The 27,590-nt window shown below is 40.9% G+C and overlaps 2 protein-coding genes across 14 annotated transcripts in view; one reads left to right on the top strand and one right to left on the bottom strand.

Moving 5' to 3' along the window:
• The window catches only part of DOCK7 (dedicator of cytokinesis 7), a 96,062-nt gene that overhangs the window by 21,165 nt on the left and 47,307 nt on the right, over positions 1–27,590 (top strand). For all 12 annotated transcript variants that reach the window (XM_027748771.2, XM_027748770.2, XM_027748767.2 and 9 more), the window contains exons 3-14: positions 1,827–2,002; positions 2,171–2,239; positions 4,815–4,944; positions 5,051–5,263; positions 5,664–5,749; positions 7,658–7,724; positions 8,941–9,090; positions 11,160–11,240; positions 12,713–12,878; positions 13,489–13,631; positions 16,017–16,110; positions 17,114–17,276. In XM_027748771.2, the coding sequence (XP_027604572.1) occupies positions 1,827–2,002; positions 2,171–2,239; positions 4,815–4,944; positions 5,051–5,263; positions 5,664–5,749; positions 7,658–7,724; positions 8,941–9,090; positions 11,160–11,240; positions 12,713–12,878; positions 13,489–13,631; positions 16,017–16,110; positions 17,114–17,276 (1,538 nt within the window). The remainder of the gene's footprint in view (positions 1–1,826; positions 2,003–2,170; positions 2,240–4,814; positions 4,945–5,050; positions 5,264–5,663; positions 5,750–7,657; positions 7,725–8,940; positions 9,091–11,159; positions 11,241–12,712; positions 12,879–13,488; positions 13,632–16,016; positions 16,111–17,113; positions 17,277–27,590) is intronic.
• ANGPTL3 (angiopoietin like 3) lies at positions 14,879–27,428 on the bottom strand. Of its 2 annotated transcripts, XR_003545938.2 has the most exons (8): positions 26,832–27,428; positions 25,656–25,766; positions 24,772–24,889; positions 23,953–24,066; positions 23,005–23,100; positions 20,953–21,225; positions 19,144–19,493; positions 14,879–15,090 (listed from the first exon to the last, which is right to left on the bottom strand). XR_003545938.2 is itself a non-coding variant. In XM_027748774.2 (7 exons), exons 1-7 carry the CDS (start codon positions 27,426–27,428, stop codon positions 19,312–19,314), a joined length of 1,491 nt encoding a protein of 496 aa, XP_027604575.1. In that variant the 3' UTR covers positions 17,936–19,311. The 2 variants fall into 2 exon arrangements, 1 of the variants encoding a protein (XP_027604575.1); XM_027748774.2 differs by lacking the exon at positions 14,879–15,090 and having other exon boundaries at positions 17,936–19,493.

The raw sequence follows: 27,590 nt of genomic DNA, 5'->3' as shown, positions 1-27,590 counted from the left end.
GTGGTGACATGTCAGCTGTGATGTGGGAAGGAGCAATGACAACTTCTGCTCCATTGCAAGCATTGCAGTGATGAAAACAGTGAAAAGTATCTGTTTTGTATTCACAGAAGCTCTCCAAATCACATCTTTTGAATCTGTTTCAAGAGTCCAGGATTAGAAGGGGAAAAAAGGTTGTGAGGTCAGAGTTAAATAGATGATGATATTGCATCATATCACAGTGCACGGTGTCCCTGCCAATGGCAGGAGCTTGGAACTAGATGGTCGTTAAGGTCCCTTCCAACCCTTCTGTGATGATGCATTTCTTTACATAGAAATGAATTTATATAATTTTCCTAAATTGCAGAAACAAATGCTAAGTCTCTAGACATTGTATTTTTTTGATGAACCAGATTCTTATCTGGCCTAAAGTCATTGGTCCAACTTACCTGACTTCCTTGAAGTCACTCTGTTTTTCTGCTGGAGGATTAGCCTTCTGAGTTTTAAGAAAATGGGAATCATTGAGGGTGGGTGTGGTAGGGAGATTCATTCAACACCCTCTGTGTTAGCCAAATCTTCTCCTTGAATAAAAAGTTGATTCATTTTAGAACTTTGTGGCAATAATTTTAAAACTGGAATTTGGGATTTGTATAGCAGTTTTTCTTAGAAGCACATTTAGAACTGAAGTACTAAATGTTCTTTTTAAAGTCATCAACACAAGACAAGCTACAGGATAGTTCCCTGTCCCACAGAAATCATCTGGATGACAGGAAAGAGGAAGTTAGAAGAGAAAAACTGCTGAATTTTAATGTGTTTTTGTGACTCTTGTTAAACCACTCAGCCTCACTGGCATGTGCCAGGGAATTCTAGGGAAATCTGTCAGTTGCTGTAGAGACAGGTTCCTCAAAACTTGTTTTTAGTGTTTCATTTTCTTAATGTCTATGTTTATGTATAGCTTCATAGCATAATGATCTCATATCAGAATATATACATGTATTTATATAATGTACATATGTAAAAATACAAGTTATGCAATGTGAGTATGTTTCCAGTTTATGCAAATTTTCTTTTCATGACACTAAAAAAAGCCCAGGATGGTGAGATCAGCCCTGCCCTGAAATCTATTGTTTTCGTGCACGTGTTCATTCATTCCTTGTGCTTCAGGTACAGGCTTTGTGCCCAGTAAAGATGATTTTTAAGTATCCATTTTATTTAGAGCAGTGTTCCCTCTTGGCATGGGCAGACTCATCGTGTCATGATGCCATCATCAAGGCTCTGATACGAGGGAGGAACTTAAACTTCCACTAGATGAAGGTTGTATTTTGTGTTCCCCAGAGAAGTGGTTTAATTCAAAATAATGTTACTCTTTAGAGTTCTATGGCTGCCTGAGTTCCTGGTAAATCAGGCCTTGGTCTGGATTCCTAGCTGTGCCTGAGGGAGAAAGGGTTCCTGCATCTTGGATCAGGGTCAAGGTTCGCTTTGTGATCAGAGCATGGTCAAAACAAATCCAGGGTCATGCACATGGGAAATGAGGTACTAAGTTTTGTTGAACTTCTTGAAAATAGCTGTAACCTTTTTTGGCTTTATTTGTGTTTTTTAGGTGATAATAGAATGCATCAGAGAAATATGCAGAGGAATATCAGATAAAAGATAAGACATGCAAAACATCTTTGTGATGTGTGTTAACTGAGGTTAACACCACTAGGGTTAATCACCATCTGATGTTGCATCAAATTCCTCAACAAGGCAGAAGAACTGGTTTAAAAAAAGCAGAGTAGAAGATGTGCATGTGATTTTTCTTTATTGTTTCACCTCGATTTCAGACCCTCTCATGGCTTGTGTGTCCCCAGGTGCCGCTCACAGAAGCTGTGGACCCCGTGGACCTGGAGGACTATCTCATCACCCACCCGCTCGCCGTGGAGTCGGGACCCCTGAGGGACCTGCTGGAGTTTCCCCCCGATGACATCGAGGTGGTTTATACCCCCCGGGAATGCCGGACACTCGTGTCGGCCGTGCCTGAGGAGAGGTGAGGAATTAATTGCTCTGTGTGGAGTGTCTGCAGGGCTGAAGCCTGGAATTTTGGGCTGCAAATTAAATTGGGCTGGAAAATTAAAGGCAAACCTAAGTAAAAGTATGTATATTTAAGAAGTCATTATAATGTATAATTATAATTTGTGGTTTTATTCTTTAACAGCGAGATGGACCCTCACGTGAGGGACTGTGTCAGAAGTTACACAGAAGACTGGGCGATTGTGAACAGAAAGTGAGTTCCCCTGTGGTATTTGCAGCTTCATTTCATACTTACATTTTTGCAGGTTGGCTAACTGCTATGAGGAGGCTCAAAAATTACTGTCCTGGCTACTGATTCCATGTGCCCTGGCTTTTAGTTGCCCTGTTTAGCCGAACTGATGCTTTGTGTTCAGCTGAAATGATGCTTTGTGTTTGGAAAATTGGATCTTGGACGTCAAAATCCCCTGGGGCATTTGGGAAAATCTAGGCCATTTTAGTCTACAGTTGCTCCTTTACAATGGTAGAGAAATTAGGGAATGTGAACAAGTGAAGTTACTTTCAGCTCTTGTTTCTTTCTTTGTTGCATCTGGTTTTATCTCTTTTTAGAGAGAAGTTACATTAATTCTGCTATGATGTGCAATCACAACCATCTAATAGATAAGGTGCCCTCTGCAGCTTTCATTGGTTTCCAAAGAGACTTTGGAAATGTACTTAATTTAAACAAATAATCGCTAATATTTGAACCATCACAACGTTTACCTAATGAGCTCACAGTTTAGAGAATGTGCATGCGTTGATTATTTCATGCAAATCAGCAGGAAGGTTTCTGAGTGGCTTTCCTTGGAACACAGAGTCTCTCGGATGATTGGAAGTCTGATGACTTCAAGAGCTGCTGTCAAGGAGTAAGTGATCCATGTGATGTGTATCACCTACAAATGACTCCACTGCAGCTACAGCTCTGCCCTTGTGGCAGTTGCTACAATTCGCTGGTTTAATGTTGTCCTGAGAACCACTTGAGGGGATGCTGAAGATATGCTTTGCACTGCTAATGTGACCCAATAAAAATGTGTTTTGTAATCTCATACCAAAAAAAAAAAAAACCACCCAGAAAAAAAAAAAAAAACAAGAGGGAAGGAGATGCTTTATTAACTCCCAGCTTTTGCAGCAGAGTCTGGAATACACCATAGACCTGGACAGTGTGACCCACCCAGCCACCCACTTTTGATTTCTCAGCAACTTTCGTTGTACCTGGCACTCCTGGCTGTGATTCCTGCACTGAGGAGGTTTATTTGGAGGCTTTTTGTCTTATGTGATTGGCTGCAGGTTGTGCTCTGTGTCAGAGAGGGGATGAAGCTGAAGACCTCAAGGGTTGAAGGTGTGATGAGCAGTTGTTGAACTCCAGTCAAAGGTTGTCTTGCCCCTTCAGAGGAGGGAAGGCGCTTCCATAAATATTCATAGCAGTTTTCTCTTGGATAAAATTGTGGCAATGGACTGAGTAGAAATAAAAGAGTTACTGCTGGAGCAGGGGAAGAACCCAGAAGCCTGGCTGGGAAGGACTGAATTGTTTTCCAAGTAAGGATGCCAACAGTTTCCTCTTAATCCATCCCACTGGATGGTTCCAAGGGCCTTGGCTAGCTCTGAGGGTGCAAAATCCAGCTCTTCTGGCTTTAGGAGAACATGACTTGTGACATTCCATCCTCCTCTTCACCACCCCAGGGGAAATAATCTGTATGTCAGTCTCTGCCTACAGGTCTTTGTAACCAAAATGTTTTTGGGGCAGGCAAATCTCCCATTCAGTAATTGCTTTAGTGATATTGGGAAAGGTAAATAAGTTCTCTGCACTGCTCTGTAAAAAACAATAGCATATTGTGATTTCAACCTTGCAACATAATTTCTATGTGCTAGACTGAGGAAGTCAGGTGTGATTTAGAATGGATTTACAGTTATTGATGGAGGTGTGATGGAAATGAAGACATCCAGGTGAGGATTATACAGATGCTAGTGTTCAACTCTCAGGAATTATAGTCTAGGAAGGAAAATGCATTCCGCCTTTTGTTATTCACTTCTAGCACATCCATGGTTTTCATACCTCTGTGCATCCTTCTGTGGTAAATTTAGTAACAGGGCATGGTAGGAACAATTAATTGTAGATGTGACCCCAGCACTACTTTGGGAACTGACTTCAATGAGTATTGTGAGGAGACCATGGCTCTATCCATGTGTGTGTGTGTAAGTACACACATGGTGCCATTTGGTACCCACAAATTTGTTAGTCAAAGAGATCCGGTGTTGTCAGCAACAGCAGACAGACTGTTTGCTACCAAGTGCTCTTACACCCTGGAAACCTCCGAAGGACCCAATTTCCTTACAGAGATGCTCTGGGAAGACACTTGTTTTAGTTGAGATTGGAAAGTTGCCTGTTCTCCAGAGGTGTTCAGGACTTACCTGAGCTGGTGTTGTGGTTTTCAAGGTACCAATAGTGTCAGTTCTTGCTCCAGCAGACCCACTGGCCTTCAGTCCTCGTGTTCTTGGCCTGTTCTACTCCTGGCATCACAACTGCACATTTTATGATGACTTTAATTGGCCATTGATAGTCCTTCTTTTGACATCACCCAGGGTTGCTTTATAGATGAACAGAGTCACATTGTAGTTGGTTGTTGGATTATGACCCAGCTCCAGTGGAGGCTGACTGGAAATAGTGTTTGCAGAGAGCAGTTTATGCCTTGAGAGCACCCACACTGATAATACTGGGTTTGTTCTGTGATTCTGCTTCTGGGGTTGGGGTCAAAAGGGCTGCTAAGAACGCATTTGAAATACTTTGTTTGCAGATACCACAAGCTGGGAACTGGATTCAATCCCAACACCTTAGACAAACAGAAGGAGAGGCAAAAGGGGCTCCCCAAACAGATCTTTGAGTCTGATGAAGCTCCGGATGGCAACAGTTACCAGGATGAACAAGTAATGTGCCTTTAAAACCTTGCTACATAAAACCTAATTTATAGTTCTGTTTTAAAAGTGCAGTTCCTTTTCCCATTATAAGTTGCTTTAATTTGTTGGATCTCAGGATGACCTTAAGCGACGCTCAATGTCGATTGACGACACTCCCCGGGGCAGCTGGGCCTGCAGTATTTTTGATCTGAAGAACTCCCTTCCAGATGCCCTTCTCCCAAACTTACTGGACCGAACCCCAAATGAGGAGATTGACCACCACAACGAGGACCAGAGGAAGTCCAGTAGGCACAAGGAGCTTTTTGCACTACACCCAGCACCAGACGAGGTATTTTTATATACATGTGGGTGAGACTAAAAAAGTGAAGGATATAGGCAATGTGAAAGCTGCCACGTCAGTCTGCCACGGATTTAAAGGATTTAAGATCACCTATGTTTAATATCCATGAGAACTGCAGCTATTTTGTGGGTCTTGTGTTTTTTAGCATAGTGTGTTGCCATAGATATTACTTTCTGAAGATTGGTTTTTCTTCATGGTTATGCAATCCCCAGTAATGTAGGAACATTAAAGGGATTTAATTTGGCATATTTATAGCTGCTGATGAATGCAACATGCTGGGAAGCCTTGAATTAAATTGGTGCTCGTGTCTCAGAAGAAAAAAGTGATACATATGTTTGCTTTGTAATGCTGTCAGTGGTTTGTACGAGTGTCGTGTCTCTAATTTCAGGAGGAGCCTATAGAACGCCTTAGTGTCCCTGAAGTACCCAAAGAGCACTTTGGCCAAAGACTCTTGGTAAAGTGTTTGTCCCTTAAGTAAGTATCACTCCAAGAGAGAGCTGCCTTGCAGAAATTGAGAATTTAAATCTGCTGTTGTATCCATGTGCATCTGGAAAACTCCATCGCTGTGTTTATTACCCTTGGAAGAGATGTTTGATCATAGGCTTAAAGGTTAATTTTCTAAGGGTTGAGTTACACAGTATTGTGCATCAGAGAGTTGTATCTTCAAGACTTTCTGCTTATTGGTGTGACAGAGAAAATATTCCACCTCCCTTGGCTTTTCTCCTTGCTGTTATCCCGCTCTACCTGTTCCATGTCACTGGGCTTCACCACACTCATCCAGGGCTATTAGGTTGGTCAGTCACTGGTGTTCAGCTCCCTAACAAGGAAATGTAAGAGGGAAAACAAAAAAGACAAAGATTAAAAAATGCTTAAGCTTTAAAGCATAAGACAGCAAAGATTTGCCAAAGTTTAGGCTCAACAACCTTGACTGTGTCCCTTTAAGAGTGAAGACTTTATATACTTAGTAAGCATTAACTGGAGGAATAGAAACCTGTTAAACAAGTTTAATGAAGTGGAGCTCCTGAATATAGGGTTACCTGCAGCTGGTTCATTGCCTATAACTCTTCTCTAATAACACAAGGTAAAATTTTACTGTTATTCCCTTGGAGAAATAAAGTACAAAACTGATTTTCCACACTGCTGTATTCATCTTCTGTGTCCTCAGTTAGGTCAACCCTTCTTATTAGAGAGCTCCAGTTAGCCTACATTGCTGCTCATAACTGAGATATATGTGTAGGACATATCTCCTGCTCGTAGAGTACTCCAGGACCTAATATAGCCGTAGAGATGAACTGATTTTGCAGCCTTTTATGAACTGGAACAACATAATATGCAGTAGCAGTGGAGCTTCTTGTCGAAAGGATGGTGTCTTTGGCATAAATAAGTTAGATGCTGGAAATTAGTGTTTTCTGCTATTTAAACATCTCTTGCTGGCTGTAAATTTATGGCAAATCTACTTGTTTGTGTACTGTAGTTATCTCTGAACCTGTACTCACAGGTGTAATCCAAGCATCTGGGGTTGTGCCACCTCAGTGGCACAAAAACAGGCTTATTTTCCCCTGGGAGAAGGCTAAGATGACCTAAGCAGGGTCATTTTCAGGTTAATCTCACCTTTGTTGTGAAACTAGAGACAACACCTGTTTGACGGTGCAGTCCTGTGTGGTGTTCTCCCTGCTGGAAGTACAAATTCCAGGCTGAAAAGCTGAGAGCTCTGTGCAAGGCCCGATGTGTGGGGGATCCTTTTGTGGGGACTGCAAGTGCCCAGGTGATCCAACAATAAGTTCAGCTCTATTTGGTAGTTACTGTTCTTGTGGGAAGTGTTTGAGTTCGCATAAATACTGGATAACAGTTACTCCAAAAAGCTGGCACCTTTCTGAGAGAGTTTTTGAGATCTTGGTATTTTCTGACAACAACAGTTAAGTGTTGAAAATTGTCAAAATACCTGTCCCTGACTGTCCAGAGGCAGGAGCCAGTTGGCCATTTAGCCCTGTCAACAGGTCAGCAGACTAAATTAGCACATGGGGCAGCTTCTTCAGAGAATCAGAGGAGCTAAGTGGCCCAGTTATTCCAGTTAATAATTCCTTTCCCTTTAAGGAAGCTATTAGGTGGCTTTGCTTGGCTTTCAATGAGTCAATGAGTTGAAAAGGCTTTTAGAATGGTCCTGTTGGAAGGGATCAGCGGCGATGCAGAGGGAGCAGGACAAGGAGAGGAGTGGGGGGGATATTGGGGATCAAGATCCCTTTTCAGCAGGACCTGGAAATGGATGGCTCAGCTGTTCCTGACATCTCAGTCACCATCACCTAGGAAGGATTTGGGAAGGGGGTTGGTTATTCTTTGTTACAAAATGCAGGTTAACTGATTTTATGTTTCTTTTTTTTCAAGATTCGAAATAGAAATTGAACCCATTTTTGCAAGCTTGGCTTTGTATGACGTTAAAGAAAAGAAAAAGGTATGTTTTTTTAATTATTTGAGTGATGACATTGCCACTGAAGCTTTACAAACCTGTATTAAAAGCAAAATGGAAGGAATTAATGCTGGAAACAAACTCAGTGACATACTGGTGCTTGGAAGAATGATGAAGGCATTTCATGAGCCATCTTGTGTGTTCTTCTTCTGCTTAGTAAAGCAGTTGAGGTATAACCACTTTTCTAAAAATATTATCTAATTTTTAGATAATATTTTAATAAGTGAGTGCCTGAAATCAGAAAAAAAAAATATATGTAGTCCAATTTTGGCTTTCAAAAGTCTCTTCTCCACTTAGGTAACTGAAACCTTTTATTTAGATTAGGTTTTTATGACTTTCTTAATCTCTTTTTCGTGACTCACCATGGTGTGGGTCAAGTAACACTTGAATAATGCACAAAAAAGTCATACATGCTAAAATTGCTAAAATCTAAACAAAACTGAGGAGTCCTTTCAAGATCTAAGTTATTGAAAATGCAAAATACATTTATTCGGCTATTTATGTTCTGTATTTAATATTTAAAGAGTCTCTTGGTTTTCCTTATTCTAGATATTAGCAGCAGTGGAGAGAAAAATGTTAAAAATATGCATTTTGACATTTATCTCTTTAAGACCTGAATTTAATGCATTGAGATTTAAGTTATGTAGATGAGAGTATGTGGAATATTATGTGAACTTTGTTTAATATTTAAATCACATTTCATAAGCCAATTTTATCATCTCATTACTCCCATTTTTTTTTGCTCTAAGTAGTAAGTTCTTTAGTGACCTCTGGTGTTGATAACCAGCTCACATCCTTTTTGTCTTTGAAGCCTTGATGCAGTCGAGGATTAGGTGTTTCAGTGTAGAAAACTCACTGTCTGTCTTTAAAGATATGTTGTTTTTTCTCTTTCTGTTTCTATTTTGATACCTTGGTGTTTTCAGATAGCAATGATGTTCCTAGTCCTGTGATGGAATTACATTCCTTACAGGAGCTGAAAGAAATTTTATAGGTAGTTTGTGTTGTTTGCTCCATTTTCTTTCTCCTTTTCCACTGTCCTGCCTTGATTTCTTAATTAAAGATACTGGTTTTTTTCTTTTTATGCATGATTTGAAAGGAGGACTTTTTAATGTGTGTTTTAAAACTGTTGTGTTTATGAAGAATTTACAAAAAAAAAAAAAAAGTATAACTAGTGGTTGAAACTCCCCAATTTCTTCCTTAGATTTCAGAGAATTTCTACTTCGATTTAAATTCTGAACAAATGAAGGGAATGCTTCGGCCTCATGTCCCCCCTGCTGCTATATCCACACTGGCCAGATCTGCCATATTTTCTATCACTTACCCCTCTCAAGATGTCTTTCTAGTAATAAAGGTAAGAAATGCCAGAGAAATTTAAATTGTTATTGCCTCTTGTTTTTTATTTAAAATGAAATAGAAGCAGATCTGGCTGACCGGTTCATTTATTTGCCTTTGGAGAGCAGGATTCTGTTCTCAGTAGTGTAAACAGTGGCAACACAGTTCTGCTTCATTTCGGATTTTCTCACTTAAGTTCCTTTGTAACAGCAACAGTTCAGTGGAGATGTGCATTGAAACTGAGAAGAGCACAAAGGTTTGCTTGATGATATAAATCAGCATAAGCGGGCTTGACCTTGGTTTTCCTATGAAACAATGTGCTGACTCCTTAAGATGATAGATAAGTCAGTGATTTAAAAATACATATTGATCTGAATCTCATTTAAAAAAATGATACATGCCCTTAAGCCAGATTTTTCAGATGTATTTAAGAACCGAAATTGCTAAGGGAGTGAGATCCATAACTGAAATAAAATGCAACATTGGTCACTCCTGGAATAAAGTATACAAAGATAAAAGTTATTCTCTCTTCTTTTATTTGATTCAGTGAGCATACAAATGTTGCTCGTTCAGAATGGCATTTGAGTCAGGATTTTTGTCTGGTCTCTGCATAAAAATCATCCTGTTGTCAAAAGGGGAATTCAGGACATACTTTCAGATCATAGGCAGTGTGCGTGTTCTTCGGGAACTGCTTCTTGCACAAGGAATAATCTTTTGAAAATGAATTAAGGCTTTGTGGCATGACAAAAACAATCCCAGGTGAGAGTAAGGCTTTCAGTAGTGTTAAAGCATATTCTCATCTGCAATTTGTGGCATGATTTTCTGAATTCTTTGTGAAAATCATGTTCTGCCTGTGCACAGGTATTCATAGAGTCACAGAAACACAGAATTGTTTGAGTTGGAAGCTCATCCAGTCCCACCCCCTGCCATGGGCAGGGACACCTTCCACCAGCCCAGGTTGCTCCAAGCCCCGTCCAACCTGGCCTTGGACACTCCCAGGGATGGAGCAGCCACAGCTCCTCTGGGCAACCTGTGCCAGGGCCTCCCCACCCTCACAGGGAAGAATCACTCCTCTGATTTTTAGAAGATATGAGGGAAAATCCCATATTTATGAGGATCTGGACAAGAGAGCTTCTGAATGCACATTAGTGCTTGTAAAACCAGTGATCCAAGAGGAGCTGGTGGTGTAGCTGTTTTTTTGATTTGACAATGGAAATAATATAATCAGGGATAAATAAGACAGATGCATTGTGTGCCTTATTGGGTGAATTTTTACATGGGTCTTACTGGGAAATCACTTTTCAGACAATTGGAATTATTGGTAAACTCAGCAGGGAATGCAAGATTTGATGGAAAGTAGTTTTGTTCCTTACTTTGTGGTAGTCTCTTGGAGTTCTACTAACAGGGAAGTATGAATGGGACATGGAAGAAGTTCAGAGATATTCTGAGCTTGTAACAGCATGTGCAGAGTGGTGGGTGTGGGAGGAAGGGCCAGGATGGTTTGGAGAGAAACAGTCTTCAGGCATGTGATAGGGGAGATATTTCTATCAGGAACTGAGTGTTAAGTAGTTTGTTACTCAGAGACTTAAGCAGCAAACATAGACTGTGTGGCTAACTTTAATTATTTGATTTGATTAATTTTTGATTTCATTATTTGATATTTTTATCTGATTTAAAATAATGCTTGTTTTCCCTGAGTGCATCCATGTCACCTGTTTATGCTGCTGCAATAGGACCTTATTATGGAGAATAGAGATAAGAACAGAACTCTTAAAGTGGTAATGCTGAAGATAGCGTAAGCTGTCTTTGAAACCTTAAAAATGAGCTGAAAGTGGCTCTAGAACAGCTCAAACCCAAACTTTTATATGTTCTCTTTGGACCTATATTTTACACTTGTGATTCAGTTATAGCTGGAAATCTGGGAACTTAATGGTTTTAACAACTTGAGTGCAGTGCTTGTTCCCTGACTCACAAAGAGAAATCAAGCTTTAACTCTTGTGAAAGAATGTTTTTGCTTCCCAGTGTTTGTTTAATTTAACAATCCTTGCTGGATACATGTCCTTATAATGGTTTATTTTCCCTTTTCAGCTGGAAAAGGTATTACAGCAGGGAGATATTGGGGAGTGTGCAGAGCCTTATATGATTTTTAAAGAATCTGATGCAGCAAAGGTAAGAATTGTTTTGTTTAAGTTTGTTACAAGCACTTAATAACTATTTTGTTATTAACATAAAGCATTTTCTTTTACCTTGGACTTACTTACAATGGCTGTTAAAGCCATTGATACTACTTCTGCCTTTAAGAGGATCCATTTTTAATTAAGAAACTAATCCTATTCTAAAGGCCAAAAAAAAGTCAAAGACCTTTGGATCTTGATGCCTTATTGGGGTAGAGTTGTTAAAGGTCACCAGTTTTTGTGGCTGGCAGGGGAGATGTATGGTTTCCATGAAGCTCAGTCATCTGTGATCCCCTATCCCAAAGGATCAGCTCTGTGCTCACAGCTGGGTCAAGTCAAGGCAACCTTGGATGGGAATTTGCAGCAAAATGTCCGACTTTTCCACTGCTTCTGCAGCTTAACCCCATCACTTCTGCCTTCCTCTGGAAGGGTTATAAAAGAGTATCAAAAATGGTTCCTGATTTTGTGTACAATTGGGTTGAGCCAAGTGAAGATCAAAAAGTAGCAGTGAGGAGTGGGTGAAGGGCAAACCAGAGGTTCCAGCCCTTGCGATCAGAGCCTTTCCATTATGCTTTTTCAAAGGAACTGGGATGTTCATTTGTTAGTTTTAACCAAATTATTAATAAAATATTTCCTTCCTAAAGTTCAGATATATTTTAGGTGAAGAAGTTTACATTTTTTTTGTCTGTGTCTGTCTTTATATCACTGTACCACAATATGAAAAATAAATGTTTTTCACCTCAGGTGTATAGATAACAAAAGTGAAAAAACTCCGTTTCCTGTATTCCTAAGTGAAATTTTGGAATTGAATTTGCAAGATGCTTGGGAATATGGGTGAAAAGATAATTTTCAACATCTCCTTCAAAGTGCATAAGCATGTCCTGAACTAGAGCTGCAGCTGTTTCTCTGTTGTTACCCAGTCCCTGTCTGAGGTTTTCTTAAAGTCTTGTAGGTAACAACCTTTCTAAAGCAAAAAATTGCTAAAGAGCAATATGCAGAATTATGGAAAAATTCTCTTTTATTCCCTTCTTTCCTCAACAAAGTATGATACTACTTATTTGAGCAACGTTTTGAGTTCCCTATGCAACTCCAGATGATCTGAGTACCTGCTGCATAAACTGACATTAGGAAAGGCTATTTCAGACTTCAGAGAGGAAAATTCAGATGTTTTTGAAGGAGCAGTGGGCAGATGAGCTCACTGAGATTTGACAGGCTGTTCAGAAGGGTTAAAAGCATGAAACAGCTGCTCTGACAGTCAGACTGTCCTGTCTCTGGTGGCCTGAGGGCAGTTTTGGGACGCAGAAGTTGCATTTCCACAACACTTGGTGATCCTCCTCTAGAAGGTGCTATTGAAACAGTCGTTGGGAGTTAGAAAAGACACCATCATTCCTCACTTATTTTGCTAAATGAACCTTCGTTCCTGTTCTTCTCTTTTTAATCTCTTGAATTGAATTGTTTTCTTCACAGAATAAGGAAAAGTTGGAAAAACTGAAAGGCCAGGCAGAGCAGTTTTGCCAGAGACTCGGCAAGTATCGGATGCCTTTTGCCTGGACAGCCATTCATCTGATGAACATCGTGAGCAGCGCTGGGAGCTTGGAAAGAGATTCCACGGAAGTCGAAGTTGGCACAGGAGGTACAGTCCTTGGCACCTGCGTGAGGGAATGTGGGCAAGTCCAGAGTTTAGTGAAGTCTTGATTCATACCCTGTAGCTACCGTTGCTCCTTTTATCGCTTCCCCCCCGCCCTGGGCCTTCTGATAGTCTGGGGTCATGGTTGAACTAAAACAGAAAAGTCCATGATAACAAATGGATTTATCTTTCAAGGATTTTACAAGCAAACCATCTGTTATATTATTTAAAACCAAGCTTCTAAGACTGAGAGAGTGTTCCAGGCTGATGAACATTTTCCAAAGGAGTGGATTAATCTTTGTGAGCTCATCTGAAACTGCTCTTCAGCATCCCCGAAACTGCCAACTTCATCATCTTTCAGAGCAAGAGAAATACATAAATCTCAGCATGATAAAGACCTTTACAATAGCAGTAAGGCATTGCAGTGAGGTTGCTGTGAGAGGAGCAGGAGTCAGCTGTGCTTCAGAGCCTCTGGAGTGGGGTTGCCTGAGCATAACCACCTCTTCTGCCATCCTCCATCCTTTTGTGAAGGAAATCCTGACTGAAACAAAAGTAGGCTCTTGGACTGTTGTTTTTCTTTCTTTTTATGTTTCTTTCCCCTTTTTATTTTTTGCAGAACGTAAAGGATCGTGGTCGGAGAGGAGGAATTCCAGTATTGTTGGGAGGCGTTCCTTGGAGAGAACCACGAGTGGGGATGAGGCTTGCAACCTGACCAGTTTTAGACCAGCTACTCTGACAGTGACAAACTTCTTCAAACAGGTATGATGTGAAGCTGTCTAATTAAGGAGTTGTTCCTTGGACAGAGGGGTTTGATCATTTGAAGTCACTTTAGACCTGAATGACTTATTTGTGATGCTTGTAATATTTCCCTGATCACAGGGGGATCTTGAACATCATGCAGTGGGTTTATTGTATCATATATTAATTATCATATAATCACAGAATGGTCTGGGTTGAAGGGATCTTAAAGTTCATCTCATTCCAACACCCTGCCGTGGGCAGGGACACCTTCCACTGTCCTAGGTTGCTCCAATCCCCGTCCAGCCTGGCCTTGGACACTTCCAGGGGAGGGGGCAGCCACAGCTTCTCTGGGCAACCTGTGCCAGGGCCTCACAGATATTTCTGCCCAAAAGCCTACTTTCTTCCAGTTATATAATATTATATAATGTATTCTGCCAGTAATGGGTCCACAGTCAATTGATGGATTCTTTCAATAAATTTGTGAATAATTATCTTCTGGGACTTGAAATTATTGGCTGCTTTTGACTTGAATGCTAAAGCATCGTTATGGCTTAGTGACTTAACCACTCCGATTAGCAGAACTGGGTCCTCACAGAAGAACATCAGTTTTTCTTGCTCCGGATTTTTCTAACATGCACTGGGCAAGTCACTGGCTGAATGGGGCTTGGAGCAACCTGGTCTAGTGGAAGGTGTCCCAGCCCATGGCAGGAGGTGGAACAAGATGGGCTATAAGGTCCCCTCCAAAGCAAACCATTCTGTGATGGTCAGTTGATTCCTTTGGTTTCACTGGGTGATTGAAACATCAGCAGGTTCAGAACCAGGTTCCTCAGTGTGATTTGAGGTTGGCATCAGTTCTCTGGACACATCCAGGGATCCCTAAGAAACCAAAGCATTCTGCTTCTGATGTTGCTTTGCTGAGTGGCAGCTCTTCTAAGCCAGAGCTTGGGATTTTCCCAAGAAGTAGTAGAAAACATGATTTAATGGAATAAAATTTTTAGTTAAGCTTAGCAAAAAGTAATGAGCTGAAACCGTTTTCTAAGATTTGCTTAGTGCCACATCTTGTTAAGAAAACTTTTTATTTCAATGTCACCTTTGTATATAAAACCAGATTTTACAGTGACCAGCAGATATCTTTTGGTCTGATTTCTTACTCATTGGGAATACAAAGATTTGGGTTCTATCCATTGAAAGTTGGCTAAGCTCTTCTTTTTTTCTCCTTTTTTCTTGATTGTTTTGGTTATTTGCCACTTGCATTGTGGGGAGCCATCCAAAGTCTGGTCTTAAATACAGTAGTGATAAGGAGAAATGTCATCAGGGACGTCAGGTCATACTGGTGGAGAGCATGTAAGTGAGGGTCGCTCCTGCCTCTGGTGCTCTCTGTGTCCATGAAACTCAGTAGCAGTGAAATGGGGCTCTGTGTCAGTGACAGAACAGCACTGGAAGCTCCTTTTACTTGGGAGATTAAAAAAATCCAGTTCTGCAATGAAAAAAAGTAAGGCAAAAAAAAGCATTACTGCATTGCTGATGCAGCCTTTCCCCTGACCTGCTCCGCAGCCCTTGTTGGAATAAAACTGGTGTAAAACACCACTTCACGCTGGCCACTAAGTTATCAAGGATTTAAAAAGCATGTATTTATTGACTTTGTTGAAGTTGTTTTCTCTTGACAGCTTTGAAACAGCTTGTTTTATTAATTTGCCCTTTAAAAACTGCCAAACATTAAAATTTTAAATTTCTGATTCTTATCTTCTTTTTCTTAAGTCTAATTAGTTGAATACTACCCAGTGTTTTTATCCTTCCATTTGCTTTTTTTTTTTTTCATATTGTGATTTATTACCTTTTTTAGCAGATAGCTTCTACTTTGGGGTAGTTAAAGAGTGGCAGAGTCACATTTTCTGTAATGTTTGCAAAATTAACAAAACTCTGAGCTACTAGAATGTGGTACAAGGAAGACTGACAACACTCCTTCCACTTCCCACTGTTTCTTAACACTTCTGGAAAGTAAGATTCATTTAGGCTCATCCCAAAGGAAGGGCAGAGGAGGAGGAATGAGGCTCACTACCTGAATGACAGATACTTTTTCAAACTATTATACTTTCTAAAAAATGGACATTTTTGGGGAAATCTTTTAACAGCCATTTTCAGTTTTGAAAAAGATAATATTGATGGGGAGAGAAAAGGTTTTCAATTAAAAGTTCGTGTAGCTGTCACGATGATTAATAAGGGATAAAGGAAGGGAAAAGGATGGAGAAATGAAGTGTAATTTAACATGTTAATGTTAACACCTTGTTCTGGGACGGTACATTTTGATGTCAGAGGAAAGAGACTGTAGAGCGAGATGGTTTATTCGCTCTCTGGCCGTTCTGGTGGGTTGTTTAGATAACCAAATTCTTCCTACCCCAACAGGAGGGTGATCGCCTGAGTGATGAGGATCTGTACAAGTTCCTGGCTGACATGAGACGCCCATCATCGGTGCTGCGGAGATTGAGACCCATCACAGGTATCAAAAGGGGATCCTTTTGGGTCACGTGTTAAGGTATTTGGTTAATCCTTCCCAATTTCCCTCCGTTTTTGGTTGTCGTCACCCAGGAACCCTAAAGAAGTCATTGACACCAATCCGTGGCAGACCAGGAGCACTAAGGTGCATTTTGGCAGGTTTTTCACTGGTACAGGTGCACATGCAGCTCCTGTCACACTGAGACTAGTATCTGTGAGAGGAGGATGCAAATCCCAGTGCCCAAAACCCAGCAGAAACTGAAGAACCCTGTTTTCCACTCTCTGTCCAAAAGAAGATCCCTCTCCTGGGTTGATAGGAACAGACTCCACCTCTGCTTGAGAAAGGGAAACAGAAACGCTGGCACACCAGCAGTGAAACTGGTCCTTGACCTGTGCTATTCCTGACAATATTTACTTAACCTGTTCTTAAAAATCTCCAGTGACAGCAATCCTGCTGCTTCCTTGGATCATCTCCCCAGTGCTCAGCTGTCCTTGCACTCAGGTTAAGCTTTAAGAAAACTTGGCAAAATTATCTTGCTGCAAATTAAACTGATTGTGGTCTATCATGGCCTCAGGGCAGTGATCACAACTTTTCAAGCACTTGAATACCATTATTAGTTTATGCTGTTCACCTCTGTTTTGTAGCCTGGCAAGTCTCAGTTTTTCAACCCTTCCTCTATACCCTTCCTTTGTTTGTAACAATCGTTGGCCCTCACAGGAGCATTATCTACACTGTATTTCCCCAGTTTGCCTATGAAAAAGTCATCTGTGACTTTTTATGATACATATTTCATGTTGGTCCTTATTATCTGGTCCCCCAGTTGCCCTAGATATCAGTTTGACTCGCTGATAGTTGTTTTTAACAAATCCACATTGGCTGTAATTTATCATTTGTTTATTTATGGAATTAATATGTAGTATATTAATCAGAAGAAGGAAAGCATGATTATGCTTTTTTTGTTTAAATAATTTCTATTTATTGTAATAAAATAATTTTCTTTTTACAGCTCAATTAAAGATAGACATATCTCCAGCTCCAGAGAACCCCCACTACTGTCTCACTCCAGAGCTGCTACAAGTCAAGCTTTACCCAGACAGCAGAGTCAGACCTACAAGAGAAATCCTGGAGTTTCCTGCCAGGGATGTCTACGTTCCAAATACCACATACAGGTCAGAGCTTTGAAATACATTTCACATTTCAGGGCCTCAGACTGGCAAGTCTAGAAATTCCTACCTTATCACCTGGGTTGTTGCAAAACTTGGTATCTGGATAGATCTGCTGTGCCAGAGGCACTAAGAGGGTTCAGAGTGACACAGCAGAAGATACACAGTTGTGAAGGGACAAACATATTTTCACCAAAATTGGCTGTGCATAAGAGCACGTGAGAGATTTCACCATTTTCCAGAATTCAAGATGGCATTTAGTTGAATTCTTTTCAGTTTTATGTAGGATTTGTCCTTTATCTATCTGCTAAAGTCATCATTCTATTACTGGTTTTATTACTTTCTGGCACTTTCAGTGACTTTTTTTCTTTTAAGTAAGGAAAAATGGAGAAAATACATAACGTTTTCATTCATATTTCCATTTTGATTTAAAAGCAATTTCTTTGTTTACAATACCTGAAAAAAAATCTTAGGAAGATAAGAAATTTTTCTGAATATCCTAAAAAACAATAACCTTTCTATAACTAAGACCAGACAGGGAGCAGATTTCTGTTCATTGTTAATTTAAAGCTTTTTCACAGTATCTTTGAAGACATTACATGTCTGAGTAATTTCAGCTGAGTAATTTCACCAACTTACCAAATCCATTATTTCTTTTTGTAAAATTTAGATATGAGCCAAATTTTTATAAACCAAAGCTTATAAGAAGAGTTTAGTCAAGTTCCATATTGTGTTTTTTGAACAGTTATATTTATTTATTTATTTATTGGACAGGTAATGAAACATTATGATACACCAGTACAAATAAGCAGCACTGCTTGATCTCTTCTTTATAATAAATCCATGAGAAGTAAAAGTATTCTTTCTGGTGTTTCTGTAATTAGCACATTCTGTTCACAGTTGGTTTGCTCTGGAAAATTACAATTTAAAACCATTTTCTGTGTGGTTGCAAATGTTGAGATAAAAAATCTGTACTGTACAAGGGTTGGGTGAGATAGACAAGTCAATATGACTCACTGTAACTGCAGAGTTGGGGTCTGGATCCCTCAGCACTGATCCTTAGAGCGTCCTGCAGCTGAAGTTAAACATGGGAATGTCCTCAGGAGCTGGGCCAACACTGTCACATGGGCTGTGCCTACAGAGGTGTGGGTTGGTACCACTGGCCCCATTGGAATTGCCCCACAGGCAGCTGTTCTCTGTTTGAAAGGCGTTTTGTTGTGTTCTCACTTGGTCTTTCATTTTGTTTCTTAGTTGGTTGTACTAAGAAGTCACAAAGGCTTGGCTCTGATTCATTTCACATGAGAAGAACAGATCTCTTACTCATTTCAATAAGCTTTGAAGTTTAGCTCTTAACAAACCGTAGTCGTGAAGTTATTTTTCAGCGTGGTATCTAAAAGATCAGCTCTGCGCTCTGGCTCACTGATGTGTGTGTGCACACACCTGTAACTGTGTGAGTACAGTGCTCCAGAGATGATTTGCCTCAGCTACACTGCTGAGAACTTGCCTGGAAGTACACAGAGCCCTACAAGGGGGAATTGCCCATCTTCCGTTTGCTCACAAAAACATTCCACAACAGTAAAATGAACCGAACATCGAATTAGTTACTTTGAGAAACAAAATTTCTGTTTTTCCCTATAGGTTAACACCTAAATGTTTTTCCATACCATCATGCCAGACCTTTTTTTTTCCTGAAACACTTTTTGTTTTCCCTACCACACAACCCAAAAACAAATGCAACAGCCTGAAAACCCATTCCCCCAAGCAATATTATTCAGTACATGAGTAGGTGGTTGACTCCGAAGCATTAGAATTCATCCTGGGGAGGTAAAAGCTCCACATTGACATTGAGGCTTGAGGGAATAAAAATACTCACCAGATGTATTGTAAGACCATCTCAGATGCCTCAGGTTTATGTATTGGAGAAGACTCCATACAGGGTATGGATTGAGACAGGCATCTGTTAGTAAACAAAACATGGAGTCCTTTGATGTGGTAACGTTCAGTGAGTATGTTCTGAATTAAAATGCATCAGGTCGAGCCCTCAGTCAAAGCTTTTTAAATCCGTTGGGTGTATCATTATTTTGGTTGACTTGAGAAAGTAGTATCTTCCTTTCTTAGGCTTCCAGTACAGGCCTTTTCTTCTGTCTAGTCTTGCCCTGGACCTTGGTGTGACGTATTTCCCGTTCAGGTTGGTTTCCTCACACTCACTGTGCCACCAGCCTCCTAAGGAACAATGTGGGAATGTCAGTTATTGCCACTTGTACTCTGACACGCTGCTCTGTTTCTGAGGAACAGCTCCTGTTTGCAGCATAAATCTGCTTTAGACTCTAGAATTGACGATTACCCAGTATACCCAAATCGTGGAACCATTTAGGTTGGGAAAGTCCTCTAAAGTCACTGATTCCAACCGTTCCCCCAGCACTGCCAAGGCCACCACTAACCCATATCCCCAAGTGCCACATCCACATGTATTTTAAATCCCTCCAGGGATGGAGCTCCCACCACTGCCCTGGGCAGCTCTGCCAGGGCTAGATAACCCTTTCTATGAAGGGGTTTTCCATCATATCAAAGTCTCTCCTGGTGTAACTTGAGGCCATTTCCCCTTGTCCTGTCCCTTGTTCCCTGGGAGCAGAGCCTGATCCCCCTCAACTCCACCCTCCTGTCAGGGAATTGCAGAGAGCCGGAAAGTCCCCCCTGAACCTCCTTTTCTCCAGGCTGAGCCCCTCCCCGCTCCCTCAGCTGCTCCTGGTGCTCCAGACCCTTCCCCAACTCTGTTCCCTTCTCTGGACATGCTCCAGCCCCTCAATGTCTTCCTTGGGTCCCTTGCTGGGGACCCAAAACTGAATCCAAGAGCTGAGTGACACTCTGGGCATTGTTTCAGACATTGACAATTTTCAAGCCTAGGAGGATGTACAAAATATTTGTTGCATGAAGCAGGTGCCTTGGAGGGCAATTCTGTATTCTGTGGTTTAATAATTTAATTGCTTTTTCAATTGTTTGCTTTTTCCTATAAACTGGCAAACATAAAAGCTCTAGAAAATCAAAGCATTAAGAACCCTTTAACCAAATTATCTCTAAGGAGCCTTGCATCTCCTGCTCTTTTGAAAGTCATTATAATATGTATACTTGACAAACAACTAAAATCTGCCTTTGAATGGAACCTCACTGTCATTCTTAACTTTTGGGTTGTAGTTAAAATGGAGTTAAGAGTCAGTTTGTCTTCTGTGTTTTCTTGCAAGAAGGCATTAAACAATCCCACCTAGGGCTGCCACACCAGACCAAGCATCAGAGCAGGGACTGCCCTTGGCTTCATAGCTCAAAATCTCATGCTGGGGGTTTATTTCAACCTGTGCTGCCTGTTCTGTTTCTGATGTTGGTAATTTACACAGGAGGGCAGGGTTAGATGGGATATTGGGAAGAATTTCTTCTCTGTGAGGACGGTGAGGCCCTGGCACAGGTTGCCCAGAGAAGCTGTGGCTGCCCCATCCCTGGAAGTGTCCAAGGCCAGGTTGGATGGGGTTTGGAGCAACCTGGTCTAGTGGAAGGTGTCCCTGCCCATGGCAGGGGTGTGGATTAGGTGAACTTTAAGGTCCCTTTCAACCCAAACCATTCCAGGATTCTATGATCCTATAATTCGTGCAACAGAGCAATTCCTATGTTAATATTCCCACCATACTGATACCTAGGAAGTTTTGTGGGCAGTTGGAGTCGTGTTTTGTGTCCATGTCGTGGTCTGCAGTCGAGAACTGCAACTCTGTCTGCTCTGGGAGGGCGTTGGGAATGCTCCCAGAGATCCGGGAAAGCTGGAGGGTGTAGTTGGTGTCGGGGCCTCCCAAGCTGAACAAGTACTCGATGTGACGTTTGTTTCCTTTCCAGTCCTGCAGCTCAATCCGTAGGATATAATCCCCTTGTTTAGTGATGGAATAGGTCTTGTTCAGGCCCAGCCAGAATTCCTCTGCAAAGTTGGAGTAAATAAATGTTGTTAATGTGGAATTAGGCATAAATACACCATGTATTTCAGATCTTTAACCCATCCCTCAGCTTGTTCACCTTTAAAATATAAATATTTGAAAATATATGTTCAAGTAATCTGCACAAGGGCAGACCTGGGAGGTGTCAGAGCTGAGGACGAGGGACAGAAGTTTGTGGGGAAGGGGCTGTGTGATACACTTTCCCTAACAACTCACATTTTTCACACTGCTATTGAGTTTGCTTTTACAGATAACCTGTAGGTAGTATGTGTGAAAATAGTATTTAAAAGGATTTATTAATTGCTTTAATTAAATCAATAATTTGAGTCTTGGGGACTGTTGATCTTTGCAGAGGTCTGCTGCTACATTCTTTTTGTTTACCTCTGTTTAATTGCACACCAATGATCAATAAAAGCAAGAGATATAAATGAACTGGAGCTTCTCTCTTTAACTTTCCCACCTCATGTGAAACTCTGAGAGGGAGACATTTAAAACATGTAATTGGAACTGTGTGACAAATGAAGCAAATGACATACATAAAACCTAATGGCAATTGTTGCGTTTTCTAAGGAAAGAGCTGCAGAACTAAACTTGGGTTCCCTTGTGTAAAAAGGGAATTTTTCTTTTACTGGAATTCTTGGAAATTAGTTTAATTAGTTTCATATATTATATTCATTAAGTAGGTGATTATCAGTGCAGGTAATTGCCATATGTAGAAAGTGTGGCTGAATGCGAGTGCCATGTGTGCAGCTGGCATTTAGAGCCATAGAAGATAAGATGGTTGAGTAAAATACTCCCACCATTTACAGGTTGGTAGCAGTAACCTGGTACATTTGATCACCTCAGAACATGCACTGAGTGGGACATAACTGAGAACAATGTAAAACCTGACACTGGAAAAATGTGGCTTAATCTTGGTGTAGTATTTGGGAATTGGAGACTACTCAAGGAGCAATTATAGCTTTCAATATGATCAGTAAAACTGTACAGGTGAAAATCTACCTCAGTTGTGAGTTACTGTCTCAAAATTGAGGCAAAGGTTGAGATACAGCAGCTCTTTATTGTAAAAGATGTGGAAATAAGTCAATACTGCTGCCCACCTTGGTGAGGTTTAGATCTGCGCTGTGCCTAGAAAGTAAAAATATTTTCTAAACAAAAGGAGTCTCATCTAATTCTGTGAGAAAAATAAGGAAAATATTTTGGATGGGCAAAGAGCGGCCGTTGGGCAGCTCTTGGTGCTACAGATTCTTTGGAGTTGATGATTAACGGGGGAATGTGGGTGTTTCCTCACCCTATCCCACCATGGAGGGGATTGGCCACTGCACAGAGGAGCCAGATGTGTTTGCTCAGGGGAGCAAACACAGCATTCGGATCTCTTGAGGTTGGAAAAATTCTTGTCATGGTTTTAGGGGAAACAGGATTGCAGAGGTTGAGAGGAAGTAGTGACAGAAACTTTGTGAGGTTTTGCGTTTGTGAATATTTTAAAGGCTTTGGGTAGTGCTTTTATCAGTAGTAAAATCTTGATAAAATAGCATTTAAAGCATTCTGGCCTGATTCAGTTTCTAAACACACATTTGAAGGGGTGTCTTTGAGAATTTTACTGAGTCGTGTGTTCTAGTAAGTGCTTTGTGGTAGTCTGCTGAATCAGTCACCTGTTCAGATTTTACTGCAGGTTTTGCCTGCTCTCATGTGAACACCTCTCCATAAGAAGATTCAGCTTCTCAAATCAATTGATACAAATAGACAAAAAAAGGCATATTTACCATTGAGGTCACCAAAACCTTTTGTGTAGGCATCCCAGGTTTGGTTGAAATCCAGTGATCCATCCACTCTCTTCTGGATTACAGTCCAGGAGGTGCCTGTGAAAAGGGGAAATGAGTCAAACCTGGCCTTATTGCCTGTCTATGAGTGTGCTCTTGGGTGCTCTAATTTTGAGGTAGAATGAGTTAGTTAAAATCTTCGTGAAGAGAATTCAAGTGAGCCCAGCTGAAGAGAATGTGGGACCGTTAGAGTGTCCTCACCACGCTCGTGGTGACTCAGCTCACTGGACTGGCTTTGATAGGCTGCCTTAACTGGGTTTCATTCATTTATGAGGGCTGAGAGACAGAGAAAATGATAAAAAAGAGATGTGAAAAGCTCTAAGCATTGGATCAGATTGTCAGACTCACTCTGCTGATAGTGCTTGGCTGTTGGTACAGCTCTGGAGGAGGGATGAAGTGCCACTGGAGCTTCAGTGGGGCCTTTCTCCTGACCAGGTCACGACACCCTCGTTTCACCAGTTTCAACCAATGTAAGCAAAGGAGCTTTTTGCGCTGGGCAGCCCCATGTGGGGCTATTTACACATCCACTATTTGCTTTTCCTTGGGAGATCTATTCATGGTTGCCATATAATGGCTTTTATAATTACCATTTTCATTATCTATAGCTAAAGGGGCTTGTTCTTTTGATATACTTAATTGATATCATATGATTGAAAGTCCTTTCCTTGGTATAAGCAAAAGGTGAGTAAGGTGAGTAAAGAATGAAAGCAGTGTTAAGGAGATTTCAGGATATGGAAAACCTGAGTTCAGAGCACAGACAGGCCAGTAGGAGAAGTCAAGCGGATACATAAATCATGGTAAGTTTTTGTGTACTTTGTGATGAGACACAGTTGTTTGGCTTATAAGAAGCTACTTATGTGAAAATGAGACTATTGCTGGCACAGCTCTTACCAAATTTCATTTCACAGTAGACATCAAAGGCTTCTGAGCCGTTGGGCTTAATGGTGTAAACACCACTGAACCGCTCCCCACTGTGATAGAGAGCAGTGCAGTCAGGAGCAGCACCTGGGAAAGCAAACAGCAGGCATTTAGAAATCCTGCTTTAGGTGTGGTAAGTTGAGAGCCAAAAAAAAAAAAAGTAGAATTATCATATTGGGAATTTTATAATAAATGTCATGGAATGGGCAGACTACTTTGAGCATAATAATACTGCCAAGTTACACGTAGGTTAAACTGCCTGTATTTTTTAAGATAGGCAAGGTTTCGGTTTGGAGACTTCTGGAAAGTTTCTAAGGCCTAAGACTAGACTGACAAATGGACTTTCTACTCCATGTAGAGTTCCCTATAAATACCGTTACCCCTACTGGGCTTCACCACTGCCTTTCAACTGTATAGAAAGCTCTTCTGAATCTTTTAATTAGATGGTGTGAAGTAAATTAGTTCTCTGATCATACTCTGCAACACAGACATGGGTTAAAGGATGGCCACAGCACATATTTACAAGAGGTGAATGGATCCTGAGGACAGGATTGCTGCATTATTGGACTTTGTTCTCATGGGTCACCCCAGAGACAAGTACACCTGTAGTGGTGCTAAATAGGTGATGGTATTTTTTCCGAAGGAAGAAATGTAGCTCCTTCCCACACCCCTGTGTATAACATGAAAGTCTTTTAGTTTTAGTCTTTGACTTAAATACCGACTCAAAACTTTCACAGAGGATACTGTGAATGCAATGTGTGCTGTAGTCATGTCTGAGAGATGAGGTCTCACCATCAGATCTGTATCTTCCAGCTGTGGCTTTGAGCACAGGAAAGGGGATAGTCTCTGGTTCTGGTTGCTCCTCCGTGAAGGAGTTCTCTGTGAGTTCCTGGAGCTCTATCTGATTTAGCTGAAAGAATCATAATTACACTTAATTTCCCGAGGCTCTGAAATGATGAGATTCGTGGATCAAGCTGAATAATACCGTGCTGAGAATAATTTTTTTGTGAATGTAATCCTTTAGAATACCTGATTTGCCACATAAAAATAACTTTAGCACCACACTGGCGGATTTCAGGTGCATGAATGTCAACTGAACCACTGCTCAGACAAGGTAGGATTCATGAGACAAGTAAATGACCCATTCTCATGAGGAGCACCTTAATGGGCAAACAGATTTAACTTATTTCCTCAGGTGACATCACTTACACAAATAATACCAACATCTAAAGAGCACAGAACCCACAGTTCCTTAGGCTGAAATGCATTTTCCTTTTATAGCCTCCTCTTAGGAATAAGTTAAATATGACTATGTCTGTTATACCCGGTGTTACGGTGACACATGTACTGCAGAACGTGGCTCCCTGTGGGAGTGGATATTGGAAAAGCAGAAAGAGGTAGAAAGTAATGAGACTTCCAGACCAATGGAAGAACAATAATATGATAGATAATAAGATAAAAAACAAAATTAGCAGTCACAAAATGCAGCTACCTGGCATTGAGAGACAATATATCAGAGCTGTTCCTGGCCATAGTACAGCAGCCTCTCACCTGAATGGGCACCTGTTTGTGCTCAAAATTGTTCGTATTCTCCTCTACATCCCCAAACCGAATGAGGCCCTCAACTCCTTCAGTGTTAGGAGAGGTGAAAAGAGGAGCAGAGATGGTTCCTGTACCTTGTCCTCCAGCTCCATGATTTGGTTGCGCTGCCTGTCAAGCTGCACGTGCTGGTCCTCCACGATTTTGAGAAGCTGCTTGATGTCATTATCCTGCTGCTCCACAAAAGCCTGAGGGCAGGAAGGAAGAGGGATTGTGGTTAGGAGCAATAGAAGACCTTCACAGTGGTGCTGCCTCTGTAACTTTTGTCAAGGGGCCAGTTTTGAGAGGCACAAACTATTGGTCATTGCCCTTCCTTTTCCAGAGAATTGTAGAATATCCTGAGTTGGAAGGGAGCCACAAGGATCATCAAAGTCAAGCTTCAAAGGGGTGTCTGCTTTGCCTCTAAAGGGGCAAATTTCTTTCCTTCTGTAATAAACACCCATTTTTTTCCAAGACAAACTACTTTGTAGACCATTTTTGTTGTTGCTTTCCTTCTGTTTTCACATCCAGAACAATTTATGTTCTGTGGGATTGGCCCTTGATTCAAATTAGGTGTATGTCACTGACCAAAAAAGAGAACAATTCCCAGTGTTTAGGGTATTAGATTGGGATTTGGGAGATTGGGCTTCATCTGCTTTGACACAAACATTCAGTATTTTCTTTAACTAGTTTCTTAGACTTTTTATGCTTCTGCAAAATACAGTTAACACTTCCTTTTCCATAGAAAACCTTATACCCACCTAAATACTTGCAGGTATAATTCTCTAAACATTAATTTTATCAACACTTGTAAGATTCTTTGGTCCTGGAGGATATATGGATTCTATAGCTGCCCCTCTTTAAAGGTTTAAACTCCCTGTTTCTGCACTGAGCAGGCAGTTCCTAGTGCACTGATTTGGGATGAGATGATGACAACCCATTGGCTTGGGAATCACATAATTTTCCCCATTGCAAGACTTTTTTATCATCACGATAACAAAATATCCTAAATTTGATTTGCAAAAATACTGAAAATGATACAGAGCTTTATAATTTCACAGCTTCTCACTGATTTCACTGGGGAATTTTACTGCAAAATGTACAATATATCAGATTAAGACAGTGATTCTTTTAAGATTATTGCAGTGATTTCTCAAAATAAAGAATAGTATGACAGTGAAGGGAAAGCATGAGCTTCTGTTGCATAACTATTGATAATGGCGTTAGAGTGAACTTTGGGCTCTGTGTGTCAGGGCCTTTCACAGATCACTTACTTTGAGTGAAGAAATCTCTTTTGTCTCTTGCATCAAAGGCTGGATGATGGCCAGTTTGGTGACTTTGTCCTCCAGTCCCCACACTTTCTCTTGCAGCTGGATTTTGTTTTGAATGAGGTCTTCGATCTTCAGATTCATCTCCTGCGAGAGATTCTTTATCTCCTCATTGTTGATCTGCAGTCTGGCTGTGGTTTGCCTGAGCTGTTCTTCTTCTTCCTTGATTTCGCTGGTTTGCAGGGAGAGCTCGTAAAAGGACCTATCAAAAATGTAAAGTTTTTGAAGGATGTCATTCATCTGCCCCTTGGTCTTGTGGACAAAGTCTTTCAGGCCGTGCCCGAGCTGCAGGAGTCCGTTGGCCAAGATTCGTACATCATCCAACATGGCAAATCTGGATTTGGTCTCAGGAGATCCAGCAGAATCAGCGGAGAAATAATCCTTGTCTGCTGAAAGAGCAAGGGGGGCCATGAATAGTAGGACCAGAGTGATATTCATGTTTTCTCTTTGCTCATTCAGGATGCAGAGACTTTTCCCGCTAATAGTTTTTGCTGTGTGGCTGCTCTGAGTTGCAGAATTGGGTCTATTTATACTCCTCTTCATTTCAGAAGAGGCGGCCGGTGGGTTGATCATTAAACTGTGTATGTGCATGAACGTAACCCCTCACAGATGTAGGTTGATATCTGGGAAGATAAAACTGAGAGACGGGCACATTGCTGATTAAACTGGCTCTGAACTTTTCCACCTGCCAGACCTTCTGTTATA

This window comes from Pipra filicauda, unplaced genomic scaffold (assembly GCF_003945595.2).
Source record: "Pipra filicauda isolate LSUMZ 115617 unplaced genomic scaffold, ASM394559v2 scaffold19_size4547281_pilon, whole genome shotgun sequence".
Taxonomy (NCBI): Eukaryota; Metazoa; Chordata; class Aves; order Passeriformes; family Pipridae; genus Pipra; species Pipra filicauda.
The sequence above is the reverse complement of the archived record's forward strand: the minus strand, read 5'-3'. Positions and strand labels throughout refer to the sequence as shown.